Source organism: Tympanuchus pallidicinctus, unplaced genomic scaffold (genome assembly GCF_026119805.1).
Source record: "Tympanuchus pallidicinctus isolate F22 unplaced genomic scaffold, pur_lepc_1.0 scaffold1, whole genome shotgun sequence".
Lineage (NCBI taxonomy): Eukaryota > Metazoa > Chordata > Aves > Galliformes > Phasianidae > Tympanuchus > Tympanuchus pallidicinctus.
The window spans coordinates 57,842,078-57,856,767 of record NW_026294618.1 but is presented as its reverse complement, the minus strand read 5'-3'; the positions used below and the strand labels follow the sequence as shown (position 1 = coordinate 57,856,767).

Genomic DNA, 14,690 nt, shown 5'->3' with positions numbered 1-14,690 from the left:
TGAGGTACAGTTGGGTCTATGAAACAGGGCATATTAACACTGCCATTATTTATTCAGAGTAAAAGTGGTTGGACACAATATCCTTTATAGGCCCAATCCAACTGGACCTATTCCATTCCATTCCGTTCTGTTCTTTGAGTGATTGCTCTATAAAAAAATGGAAAGGAATAGCAACTTGTTCCATCTCCACACCCTTCCCACCTCTACTCACACAAAAGTCCGCTGAAACAATCTATTGATATCTTGTTTTGTTTAAGAGCATACCAGCTAAAACAATTCTCCAAAATACAGTATTTCTTTAATCCCAAAATTGATACAAGTCTACAAATCAGTATGCCACCACACAAAGTAGTGAAAGGAAGACAAGATATGTTCAGCAACATTTTACTGTATCATAACAATGATCAAATATGGTTAAATTTGACATAGTTTTGCAAGACTTTTTATATAAAGAATTAGGGATTGAACAAGAACATACTGAGAATACCATTAATTTCTTTGTTCCTATCCAATGCAATATTTAGCTTCTAGAAAACAATGAAATATTGGTGAAATGCTGTATCTAGTCCACATACGCTCTGTTTCCAATAAAATCTTGAAACAAGATGGGAGCACTGACAAAATGCATCAAGACCTTACTAATGATTACATTTAATAACTAGAAACCTGTCAAAACATTACAGTGAAACACGTTTTTACTCAATTCCTCCCTTTTTTCTATATAGATAGATATCCTTTTTTTTCAGATTTCTTTTAAACTGAAACTTTGATCTGTTCTGGGGAAGTTACTTTTTATTTTAGCCTCAAATCTAGATAATTTACTTGTCTTTTTATTTGATCCTCGGAATATCTAACATCAACCTACTAAACCTTTCAGCTTTTGGGGGTTTTTGTTCATCAAAAGCTAGATGCCAGCAGCAGGTATTGCACTGAGCTTTGCTGATAAAAATAACCACAATAATGGAGCTGAATGTGGGAGCTCCTAAAGCCAGGAGGAGAGTTTATTTTGTTTTTCACCCTGAGCACATCTATATTTCAGTTCACAGCAGCAGCACAGGCCTTGACTCCTTGAGATGCAAATAAAAAAGATGTAAAAGCAGTAAACAACAGAGTTCCGATACACTCAGCAGCGCAGATGTATGCGTTGAGCTTGGTTTACATTCCCATTTCATGCATTAGTGGGCATGTCAGGAGAGGGGTTCACACTGTCATCCCTGCTGGACACAAGCAGGGCCCAACCAGAGCGGTGCTGGAGTGCAGGCCTTGGGGCACCATGGCTGTCACAGGCCGTGTAGGCCTTTCCTTCAGCCCACGCCTGGGCTCCAGGTGGTTCCCGAGCAGCTGGATTGGATATGCAGTTTTAATCTTCTCTTCTTACAAGGATACAAATGGAGGCTCAGACCATGTTTATAAAAAGCTGCTGAAAGTACCGGCCCACAGCTCAGGGGCGGGGGGTGAAAGCCACTGCAGCAAGGGGCATGCAGAGCCATGTGCAAACACTAAATCCACCCATGGATGCAGCCTTGCAGACCTGCAAGAGGCTGTGAATGCACGCAGTCATTCAGAGGATGGCTTCTGGTCCTACACTGTTTCAAAACACTGCTTGTGAAATGTTTTTTGATTTAAATAATCACTGCCAGTTAGCTTTTTTTCTTTTTTTACTTTTTTTTTTTTTTTTAGTTTTTGATTCTACACACATCACATTTTGAGGAATTTCTCATTTGAAAGTGTAAGGATTAACATATATTGCCTGAAAGCAGAGAGGTGTTCTGGAACCATTCCAATTGGTTTTGTGAAGAATAAATTAGGATTTGCTTAAGCATCTGACCCCCATTACCCATACAGCAACACGCTGTCATGCGATAAACGTGGCCCAGAGGGTCAGTTCAGAAACCACCACTTCAGGCCACTGATTTTCTGCTGTGTGGATGTGGACATCTGAGTTGACATCTGACCTTGTGGACCATAGCTATGCATGCAAGGTTTCTCACATGCTCTAGATGATACTGAAATGAACTGTCCAACCTGACAGAAATTTACAGCTTGATCCCTTTTAGTCAGCTGCCCATTCTATGTATTGTATGGGAAGTATTATTCTTTCTTTGCCATTTTTAAATCTCCTTTTAATTTATTTCCACCAGGACTGCTCATTCAGGAGTTTCTCGGGGCTTATCCTGTTTTTTCCATGCTGACAGGCATGCAGAATCATGACGAGTTAAGTATACAACTGTCCAACAGGCTGTTATAGCAGCTTGAAGCTGTTGGAATCAGTACAGAGGACCAGCAGATGAGCAGGTAGGCAGGTAATAAGGTAAAGCAAACTTGCTTCACAGTGACATACCAAAATCTCATTTTTTTATTGCGTGGGTAACACTTTACAGCTGTTGCCATCCTCCCAGTTGATATTTAGAATATAAAAATAATATATACAATTCTAAGTCTGTGCGTGAGTACAATACACAATGGATAGTTTATAGTTCTGTTTCTCCAAATATACTACATTTTTACATAAGTCCCAATAAAGGCAACTCTTTTTGTCCAGTTACATACATTTGCTTCAGTAGCTAACTGAACCGCAGGCAAAAGAATGCATTTGATTATTTATCATGGAAGTATTAAGAAATTACACAAGAAGTGAAAGAACAGCTCAGCATCTCCACCCAGGCTAGTATTCTGTCTCCAGCAATGAGTCATAGAGAATACTTTAAAACAAGGCAAAACAAAACAACTAACAAAAACCAGGAGGAGAATTGGAAAACCTAAGAGATACCTCACCTACATATCCTCATGCCTTATGGCAAAATGCAGTTTGAGGAAGCCTGAGCCAGAAGTTGTATTCTCATCTTTGTGCCTTAGCTCTTAAGTAAGAAGGCAGCATGTTTCTCGCCGTTCATGTTCTCAGCCTGGTCTGGAGGAATGTCTTCTTGCAGAGTCACTTGGTTCTCTTCATCCTAAGAGCCTAATGAGTATTTGTTCACTTATGTAATCCTTACATACCCTGGCATGTCAATGGAACTGCTATGTTCTACAAAGTTTGCGTGGTCTGACCTGACCTTGGCCAAAGCTATTACACTCTGTACCCCAGCTGTATTTCTGCCGTGAGTATCTTGTGTACTTCCAACAGTTTGAAAGCGATTAAAGCGGTACTGAGGTGTAGTTAATTGTTCCACCTGTTTCCTTTGAAGTGAATATTGCGTTTCATTCTTCAAAGTCAACAGAGTAAACCTTTATAGGATTTTGGACACACATTTCCAAGTTTGGCAACAAAAAGAGGCCTTACGCAGAACTATTTATTAAGTGCTGGTATAAGGTTTTAAGTTTGGTCTTCAAATTCTAAAAATAAAAATTAGGATTCTACCAGAACTGCTGACAAACCTTCACTCTCTAATGGCCTGATCATTTCTGCATGATTTAGTGCCAAAGAATACATTTTCCCTGCTTCCTTGATGTCAAAGTGATATTTCTATATTTACAAAATGATGGCCCTTGCAGAAGCTGAACTATTTCCTGCAAATGGAATCTTAATGCCTCTTATTGATTCCATTAAAAAAAGCAAGGTGGTTATTCTTTTCTTTGCTGTACATCTACAAGCACATAGATGGCTATCTTATTTGATTATTGATATTTTTGGCTCTTACTCTATTGGATTTTTACTAAAATACAAATGATCCTAACAGACATTTAAATCTATTTTCTTTAAGAAAAAAAAAAAGTTTGTCAACTCATTTATGATAATAGGATGGCCGCTGTTGGAAAGCACTCTCCTGTTACTTCAAGTGCTCTTTACTAAAGTAATCCACCTCATTTATGCAAACCTAATCTTGCTGTAAATATCAGTAAAGAGGGAGATGTAATTCAAGCCACTAAATTGCCTTCCTGCCTTTGGGCTGACATCTAAATCAACAATCTTCCATTTTAGAAAATAAAAACATTCCACAAGAATCTACTGCAGGTTTTGAGGTAAGAATCACATCTACGCAGACCTTTTATTGCCTGAAAAAGAAATACTTACACTTCATAATTAAAAACTAAGCAGGACACATAAAAGACAAAAATAAACTGTAATATGTACACACATTAGAAAGGATAAATAGCATATATATTGTAATACTGCATTACATGTATGCATATGTGAATTCCATATCCCCCTCCCTCTTCCCCCCCCCCCCCCCCCCCCAAAATGTTGTGTACATGATTCAAAGGATAAATAAGTGCTAATATATGACAGAGAATTCCTTAGTGTAAACAACGCCACAGGCTTTTTAATAGGTTTAGGGCCAACTTACAAAAAGCATGTATTGCCTTTCACACTCCATACCATTTAGTTTGAATAGCAGTCTTCACATACACAATTCCAAGATAGTATAAAAATTTATGGATCTAATAAGCATTCTTCACACTCAACAAAAACAGGCTGCAGATGCTCTAAGGATTTTCTATTAACTTTCACAAGACCACAGACTGAAGACACACTGGTTCATATGTGAGTCCTTCCTATAAGCAGCGCAAGGGCTCTCACATGTAAAATGTCATGTAGCAATCACTGCTCCAACTTGCCAGTAAGGGCTTTTGTGCCCCATTTCAATTCTGAATTTGGATCCACACTAACAAGTTATGTCAAAGCTGTCACTACTGCCTGCCACAGGTGAGGATGATAGCGATGCCTCTGGTTTGAATGGCGACAGGTGGAAAGGAGTGTTTTTAAACACAAATAATTTCATTGCATTCATAGCGTCAGGTGTCGTTTGCTCTCTGAATCCTGTTTACCTATTTAGGAGGATCCAGAGTATGTCAACATTAAAAAATGAAAAATATACTTGTTCTGTATGAATGTTCAATGTATTTTCTTGAAGCATGCTCACCAGGATTTTAAAAAAAGATTTCTGAGTTATAATAGGACTAATTTCTGGCATCTGCATTTACTGGCACCAGAGAAAATTACAGTTCTTCACTAAAGTACTGATGACATGAGGACTTGTGGCTTTCTGTCTTTCTCAGACAGGCTGCAGCCACTAGAATTTACATGCACAGCTGCTCACACAGTTGTTTGTTTTTTTAAATGATTCTTCCCACTGGCCAAGTGCATCCCTAAACAGTGCCAACCATCCCACCATTCGCTTTTGGCTGACAAGGGAAGTCCCCCTCCCCCTGCTCTCAGTCCTCCTCACGCTCCCCTCCTCAGTTACCCCCAGTCACGATGCCATAAGGTCTGAGGAGTTCCTGGCCCTAGGCTCTCAAGTGATTGTCTTCTGCTCTTCCCGATGTGTCAAACTCTGATGAAGAAGACCATCAGCTCCTCTCTGTGGGCTGGCCACAGCACCATGCTCTGTCTTAGCATCGAGATGTATCTTTGTTAAAATAAACACTTCATATGGCTTCTCCTCCTAGTCAATTAATTTGTTCATTAATAAAGACGAGGCCACATCCTTCATTAACTTCAGGGCAAGCTGCAAGATACGCTCACTCTCAGTCAAGTTCCAGTGCACTCTTGGGTCTTCAGGACACAATGATTTCCCCAAAGAAAATTGTTACATAAAACATGGGATGTGGTCATACAACTATGGACGATGAAACCTGAAATGATAAATCAATTAGAATTACATTGCTGCAACTGACATACAGCTATGATGTAGCTCAGGCACTAATATGTGTCCACTTCATTAACCTGCTATGCTACGGCCCCTAGCACAGCTTTGCTTGGGCCAACCACTGGTCTTCCAGACACTGCCTGGGCACAGCATAGGGTTAGCACAGGCCAACAGGAGGACTGGACACAGCCAGGGACAGCAAGACACCCTCATTTGCTTGTGGGAGGGAAGAAGTTAGCTGTAGGAATCCAAGCTGTGCCGAGTCTGCTGGCCTCAGGAATGGACAACAGCCTCCAAACTGCTTTGTTTAGCAGCACAGATTGAGCCATATTGCATCTGCTATTTGGAGAGATCCTGATGGTAAACCAGAAGAGCTTTGCTGAGCCATAAAAATTAACTTTCTGTTTTTCAAAGATTCTGCAAAATGAGGCTTTAAAAAAAAAAAAAAAAAAGATTTAAAGGATTTTTTTTTAAAGCAAGCAACAAATTTTATAGCATGGCAGAAGCTTTCTTTGCCAGCTGGGACAAATAAAGGCCCAAATACACCTCGCTGTGTAAAATGGCCCCAGAGAAGAGAAACAAAAGGAAGCCCCATATTGCCTCAGTAATATGGCACAGAACAGGAAAGTGTTTTCAAATACAGGAGGTGTACACAAAAGGTGACATTCACAACTATGCAGCTCATCTGCTAAGAGTGGGTACCGTGCATTGAAAAAAAAGGCAGGTTTTTTACTTGTGAAGAATAGCAATATATATATTGTTTATATATTGACTATATATAGCATTTCCATTAGAAGGGCTTTATAAACATCTACTAATATCCTCTTCCCAAGCTTTGATTTATTCCTTATTTTTAGAAACTCAATTTCTTGGATTCTGTTACAGAACAACAGAAGGAATCAATCTAAATTAGTAGTAGAAGAACCATTCAGCTGACAGTTATTGTGCAGTAAATAACGAGCAATGAAAAACAGTGGCTTTTCTTTCCCAAGTTTAGCATGAGATTTGAATAATTCAAAGATACTGTAAATACTGACTATAATAACAGAACTTTTTATAATGTGAAATAATATAACTGATGGTATGTTGTAAGAATTTTTTTGTTTATTAAGTGGCTTCTTTGTTGTCTCACTCTATTAAAGAGCTTCACAAATGAATCTTTGTTAACCAACCACCGGTGCAAGTTTGTACTATGTCAGTAATCATCCTTCAAACAAAAATTGTTTAGAAGAGTTAACTCCTTCTCAGGACAATGACTTTTGTCTACAGCCTTCATAAAACAAATCATGTTCGTATCAATTCAAATGTAATGGCCATGGCCAACTACATAATTTTAAATGAAAGATCCAGTAGGAAACTGAATTTCTTTCTGCTCAAAAATGCAACTGACTTAAAACATCTGCATTAATTTAGTTACCTAAATAGACATTTTCTAGTGTTGCTCTTTTTAGAGTTCTACACAGTGGCTCCACAACACATTCAGTGAAAATAAAGGGTGCAGAGAGAATCATACATCCCTTGCGATCAAATTCCTCCAGGACTCTGTAGTATCTCTACCTGTATTTGCCATCATTTGGCCATGCCTATTATTTTTGACTCTATTTTCCAAGAACCATCTCAAAAAAAGTTTTCACTTTTTAACTGGTTTGTTGCTCCACTGAATATTTTCTTCAGCTTTCAAGAATCCAACTATAATCAGTCTCAACTGTTTTCAATTCCAGTGAAAAAATATCTCGTTCTTTTTGTATGATTCATGCATATTTGTACTTATGCTTCTATAATGCAGTGCAACTTGGAAAATAAAACAACTTAAGCAAGGGGTAGCACTCCATCTCTTTCACCCAGATTTCAATTCCTGAACATTTTCCTTCTCTCCACTGTGATGCCCATTTTAAAAATATTATTTTTATAGTTCTGAATAGGATATACTAATTGAAGAGAAAATTGAAGAGAAAATGACACCAGAAGCCAAATGAAAAGGTAAAGAACTGTATCTGAAAAGGACATTTTCTAATTGTCAGAACGTGATTTGAATTTTTACTGTGACACTATAGGATTTACACTCACCTGCTAGGATCTTAAGTTTGACTGAAATAGCGGGGCAACTGTCTGTATCTGACAACTCTGTGTGAAAGTGAAGACAATAACACTATGCATGTGGTGTTGGCTGATCCTAACAGCAAGCTCTGCTTCTGGTGGCAGTTTTCAGCCTTCAGAATTTCAAAAGATACATCAGCTGCCATGGGGATGGCAGAAACCTCCTCTCCTCTTCTAGGAATAAATCTGCCAAATTTGAAGTTCTACTAAAAACTGGACACTTCAGAGTTCTTTAAGCAATCGTGTTTCAAACTAAATCTTCATGTTATCCAATACAGAGAATAAAACAAGTCTGGATTAAAATATTACAAGTAGCAAACAAGGAATTCTGTCTCATTGGACAAACAAAGGATTTTGTCTCATTCCCCAGAAAATGCTATCACAAGTTTAGGTGACTGCCCATAATATTGATGGAGACTTTTCTGAAGTTCATCACTAACCAAACACATTTACAAATTGCATGCTTCCAAAAAGCAAGGGAGGACTGTTAAATTCACCTGAGAGGAATGTTTAATCCTTTCATAGGATTACTGTTTAGATTTCCCAAACATCTTTCTCCACTTAGTAACTGATTGGCTGCAGTCACTTTCACTGCCCTGTCAGCATTAGGGATGCATCAGCAACCCCCAGAATCAGCAACAGGATTCTGGTGGGATTCAAGGAAACTAAAGACAGGAGTCTATTTAGTCATGAGACGCTTGCAGAGGACTGCAGAAATGCAGAGGGCAGCTGTCATAGTCTTCTCTCTGACTTACACAAAAAGATGGATTCACCCACCTGGTAAACTGTCGACTTTCCTCATGTACTTCCATTTCTGTGCTTTTAAATTCATTCAGTTCTTTCCGTATTGCCGCCTAACAAACAACAACGATATATGCAACTGTAAGAAACACGAAGACAGAACTTCAAGGATGCAAGATGAATAGCACTTTTTAAGTGCAAATTAGTCACTTGGTTTGCTTAATTCTATGTAAAATTGCACAAAATATTTGGACATTCCATGCTTTTAGTTGGCAGATACTAAAGAACAACATAAATTCAGTGCACTTCACAAATGTCAGTCCTTGCTGCTTATGTTAAAAGAATAATAAGCAATTTACTTCATCAGGTAATACATGTTATTTCTGAAAAATTCTAATGTATAGATTACATGTGGGACACAACACCAAGGGATCAGACCTAGCCAGGATGTCTTCACGAAAGGCAGCTCCTATTTAGGCAACCTGATCTCCTTTGGTGACCAGGAGACCTGCCTATTGGATGAGGAAAAGGCTGTGGATCTACCTAGACTTTAGTAAGGCCTCTGACTTTGTCTCCCACAGCACTTCAGACTTCAGTCTTGCAGAAGTCCACGGCTTGGACAGGTACACTCCTCACTGGGTAAAAAAAACAGCTGGGAGTCCAGGCCAAAGAGTGGTATTGAATGGAGTTAAATCCAGCTGGTGAGTGGTCATAGGTGGTGTTGCCATGGGTCAGTTTTGGGGCTGGCCCTGTTTTTTATCTTTACTGATGATCTGGATGAGGACTGAGTGCACCCTCAGTAAGTTTGCAGGTGACACCAAGATGGGACGAAGTGTGGATCTGCCTGAGGGTAGGAAGACCCTACAGAAGGATCTGGATAAGTTACATTGATGCAGTGCTATAGGCTTGGGGCAGAGTGGCTGGAAAGCTGTGTGGTAGAAAAGGATCTGGAGGTGCTGGCTGATAACCAGCTGTGCATGAGTTAGCAATGTGCCCAGGTGGCCAAGAAGACCAATGGCATCTTGTCTTGTAGTGTGGTCAGGATGAGGGAGGTGATTGTCCCCTTGTGCTCAGCACCAGGGAGGCTGCACACCTCAAATGCTATCGCCCTGCTGTCACTCTTATGATGAGTGGCTGAGAGAACTGAGATTGCTTAGTCTGGAGAAAAGGAGGCCCAGCAGAGACCCTTATCGCTCTCTACAACTGCCTGAATGGAGGATGTGGTGAGGTGGGGGTTCTCCCTTGTAACTAGGGATAGGACAAGAGGTAATGGCCTTAAGTTGTGCCAGGGGAGGTTCAGGCTGGATATTTGGAGAAAGTTCTTCACAGACAGGTTTTTGATGCATTGGAACATGCTACCAGTGGATGTAGTGCAGTCACTGTCCCTGGAGGTACTCAAGAAACATGTAGATCTGGCATTGAGTGACATGGTTAGTGGGCATGGTAGGGATGGGTCAACAGTTGGACTCAATGATCTCAGAGGTCTTTTCCAAACTTTATGATTCTTTGATACTAGAAAGGCTTTTGTTTCTGAGACAAGTGATTTCCCACATTCACTGCAAAATAAAATGTCAGTTTTTCTTGCTTTCTCTTTTCTCTATTTTAAGTAAAAAGCACTGTCATTTCATTAATCCCTAAAGAAATCTCATCTGGCATGCATGCCTTTCAATGATGAACAGACATACAACATGATAAAATTACAGCGTCACCAGACTGAGGTCTCGTAAATGAAAAACTTCATTTTAAACAGGGTATGGTTCCAGTTAGCCACAGCAGCATGCTTGTACGAGATTGCTGCAATAAGGAAAAAGAGAGAGTAATTTCTGAGCACCAAATCAGTAGCAAAGACAACAGAGCTACAGCTCCATAATATTTTTACAGTGCTATCTTCTGTTCCCACTGGAATTAGAAAAATTACTTCCTTGGGAGAAAAGGGCAGGGAGTTTCCAGACCCAGGGCCTTTGTCTTTCTGCTGAGGCCAATGAGGATCACAGAAGCAACCTTCGACATCTGTTCACTACAAAATGAGCTGAGATTAAAAAGAACATCCTAAATTAGATAGGAAACTCACTGCTTGTTCTAGGAAGCTTACCCAGGTTTTCTCGGAAGATGGGCTTCAGTGAAAATGGAGATGCTGGGCGCTCTATTCTCCCACAGACTAGTTGAGGACTAGAGAGGACTCAGCCCCTCCCAGAGTCAACATATAGAAACATGTCTGGAAACTTTCAGTGTCTCCACCTTGATGACGTGAGATTCACTCCTTGAACTGACATAAATACTAAAATACAAGCTGAAATCAATTCAGTGCTTCATAGTCCTCAGCTAGAAAACAATGGATTCTTGTACAAATCACTTTTCATGCCAAGCACAAGTCAGGATTTCCATGAAAGTTGGTTCAAATCCAGTGCTAAAAGGACCAGAACTTTTTCATATGTAAATCCTGCTGCTTTCCTCTTATAAAATGATGCAGGAAGAAAACTGAAGAGCTTGATTTGTCTTTTAAAATAGAATCACAAAATAATTTCTCTTATTCTTTGTAGTTATGCAGAGAAACTATTCACTGCTGTATGTATGGGGCAAACTTCCCAAGAAGGACTGCTGCACACATAAATTTAACTCCAAGAATGATAGCTCTGACCAGGAGTCCTTAGAAAGGAGGAATAGCTTCTAGTTTTTTCACTTGAATGAACTGCAAAAGTGATCCTAATGCAGGATTCTGCCTGCAGAGACCTTGCCTGAACTCCAAAGATCGTGTCTCTTTGCCAACATTGTGTGCTTGGCTTAGCAAGGATTTAAAAGTGCAAAGAATTTTGGCCCGAGCTGCTGTAACAGCGCTAGCATATGCACTCTTAATAGGCACCTGAGTGAGTTTTCTTAGCTGCAAGCAGTAAATGCACAGCAAGATGACAATATCACTGCCTCCAGCAGATGTCATTCATGATGCTGGCACCAAGAAATTGCAGATCAAAGGACCCACCAAAAGGAAAGATGTAATCATTTTCTTATAATCTACATTTGCCCCTTGCCTTGTCTGCAGGAGTTAACCTGGCCCACGGCTTGTCAGCACGGCGGTCATAATCGGGAGAATCCGTAACCTCCACGTACTCATTAAACCGTAGGATTCGTCTTGCTTGAAGTTCAGCCACGGTAGGCCTCAGGCTGAGCTGTACAAGGGAGGCAGAAAATAGTCTGCTTAATAAGACAAAATAAAAGAAAGGCTGAGAGTGGGATGTCGTCTCTAGAGGACTTTAATGGTGTTTCTAAATAGGGTCACTTTCAGGTGTCTAAAAAAAGGTGCTACCCTGGGAACACTGCATGGGAATGGGGGAGCAACACAACCTAATTTCTTCAGTTATAAAAATAGTCTTTGTCAGGAGGGTCACAGAGAATCCTGACATTATCCCTGGAATATTAATTGTGACTTTGCAACTGTTCACCCCACTAAATGAGAGGTCCTTCTGCATCAACAGTTAGACAGTCTGTGTGTTCAGCTGTAATACAGAAAATAAGCAGTTTATGGGGGGGATCTGCCTAACTAAAAAACATACATTTTTTTAAGATTTGGGGGTCAGATGTTCTGTTTTGTCATTATGATGTCCAGGCACATCGTTCCAGTCATCTCAATAAACATTCACTTTAACTAAGGACAGTCACAGTCAGGAAACAAAATACCACCTCAGTGTATTACTGAAGGGAAGGGCAGATGAGGGAGATGTACACAAACTTTCCCTATTCTCTTCCAGAATTAGCTCCCAGAATTAGAACAGCACATCCACTACTTTATTATTTTATTTTGCTTTACTGAAATTTTATTTTGCATGGACAATGAGCAGAATCCCACTTGGAGCAGCCATAACTGCTTGGTGCAGCCAGGAGAAGGGTGAAAGGATGGGCCCACACAGCTTTGTTGCCCTCTTTGCTGCCCTAGGGAGCTCTTGAACATATCAGACAGCAGTGGCCATGCTTGCAGAGGAAACCCCCAGGTAACTTCTTTCCCTTGATTACATAGACAAATATTAAGCATGGCCAGACTGTATGCTTTCCTAAGGCATGGGAAATTGGAATTAATGGAGTCTCCTCCTGAAAGGATATTGGCTTGTATTGCTCTTTAAACAGATTTCTAATCTGGAGGCATGACTACTTGCAGTAATGTATGTCCACTGATTATTCAAGTCTTACAAAAAAATAATCCTATGTACACAAAAGCACAATACAAAAACTTACGTCATTACCTTTCTACTGAGTCTACGTTTTATTTCCCTTTTGGCTTCCTGTTCCTCTTCTTCATTCTTCTCTGTTTTTAAAAGAGATAAAAAGCAGTGAATATTTAAGCATTATATCAGCACATGCTTATTTCCCATGCTTGAAAGCTTCGGGACTTCAAGTTTTGGCTCACATTTCCTCATATTTTATGGTGACCCTGCACACGTTCTCTGCTTTTTGATTCCGTGTGCTCTCATTTCTATTTCATAGCCTAATTTCCCTGCAATTCTGTAGACATATTAAGTCACCATGACAGATCAAGAACGTAACAAAGAAGAGGCTTCTGATGTTTCCTTTCTGCAAAACAGCAGGCAAGAAGTACCCCGAAAAAAGCTGTCTAATGTTTCAATTACTTGAATGAGAACAGAATAACATTACATGTACATTTTCTGAAAGCATTTGGGCATGAAAATGAAACAAATTATTAATACATTTCTGAACTAACCAAATCTGGTTTCTTAAGTGCCAGTGACAAGAATATTAATAAGGGCATGTTCAGATGGACTCAGCCTTTTTTTAAATTGACGCATGTTCTGAAGAACACTATTTGCATTATTGGTCCACGTCATGATTACATGCAAGCTTAACTTTGTTGTGGCTTAAATACACCACCTGGAAATATTTGCAGCATTCTGATTCTGGTTTATTCAAAGTTAGGGGCTGTGGATTCCAAGTTGTGATTCCAAGTTAACTACAAATTTAAAATCCATTTGACCGTTGTGGACACAGTCAGTCAGTACAGACAAAAAGGCACTTTTAAATCCCAGTGTGGCTCAGCTATGGCCAATCTGCTGTATTAGTATAGGCAGCCTGGCTGCAAAGAGGTTCCCATGTTGTGGCAGGTATACTGGGGTAACACCACGACATGTCACCTTGTGGTACTTGCACGTGTTCTTTGCTGACTTGAAGGTGCTCATGTAAGAAGAAACAAGGGAAAGGGGAAGAGGGAAAATGATTAAAAAAAAAAGCAAAAAGAAGAAAGTGAAGGCAGCAAATAAAAGGCAGTGCCAGTCCAAGAACCGCTTTAGGAGAAGGTCCCAACCCTAGATTTCCATCAGCAAGATGCAGTCATACAGCCCTGTGGCCGACGTTAGCCTGGGTCTGTTGTTGATGGTGATTTTATTAAAACATTAAAATGCAAATATAGTTCACAATTTATCTATAGCTTTTCTCTTAAACTACAAATAAATGAATGGCTTGTTTCCACTGAGGAACTGTAAACTGACAAAAACTAAAGAATGCAGACATAATATACTGTTATTTGGAGACTTTTGTTTAAACACAATGTCTTTGCTGCCAATAGACAAGATAACTGAGGTAATTAAACACCAATTATGATTTTAAGGTTCCGCTCAGCTGTGATTTGCTTGACATACATATTTTTGTCCTTTCATGTGTCACTTTAGTCCCACTTCTTATACAGAAAATGCAACTGCATATATGAATCACTGGATACACATATATGCAGTTACACATTCAAGTTTTTTACTTCTAGAAAGAAAACTCAAGAGCTAAAGAAAAAGGACTGAAATCTGGTGGCTACTGTTTGTTAGCATTTTGAATCCATTGTTTCTCCAGCAGTCCCTGATTGATGGCACTGCCAAGTCCCCTTCATTCCTGCAATACCTGGAATTGCACCTCTCCAGACTGCTGAGTGGAACAGTGCTGCAGAAACACTGCCTTGATACAAATTCTTACTAACACTTAAAATGTGATTTGGTCTTTCAAAGTAGAAGTTTTGCTGTAATGATACAAGAAGATGCTTTGCACCAAAATATGAGTACAGACTGGGAGAAGAATTCACTGAGAGTAATCCTCTGAAGAAGGACTTAGGGGTCTGGTGGACAGACAGCTGCTTTTGAAGCCCAGAAGGCCAACTGTATCCTGAGCAGCATCAGAAAAGGGACGGCAGCAGTGAGAGGGAGGTGATTGTCCCACTCTGCTCTGCCTTTGTGAGCCCCCACTTGCAGTACTGCATCTAGTGCAGCACAAGAAGGATCT

The 14,690-nt window shown here is 39.9% G+C and overlaps 1 protein-coding gene across 5 annotated transcripts in view; it reads right to left on the bottom strand.

Annotated features, from left to right (window-relative positions):
- Positions 1-276: 276 nt before the first annotated feature.
- PHACTR2 (phosphatase and actin regulator 2) overlaps positions 277-14,690 on the bottom strand; it is a 124,204-nt gene continuing 109,790 nt past the window's right edge. For all 5 annotated transcript variants that reach the window (XM_052679382.1, XM_052679399.1, XM_052679392.1 and 2 more), the window contains 4 exons: positions 12,659-12,720; positions 11,453-11,590; positions 8,463-8,539; positions 277-5,574 (listed from right to left, as the gene is read on the bottom strand). In XM_052679382.1, the coding sequence (XP_052535342.1) occupies positions 5,559-5,574; positions 8,463-8,539; positions 11,453-11,590; positions 12,659-12,720 (293 nt within the window). In that variant the 3' untranslated portion in view covers positions 277-5,558. The remainder of the gene's footprint in view (positions 5,575-8,462; positions 8,540-11,452; positions 11,591-12,658; positions 12,721-14,690) is intronic.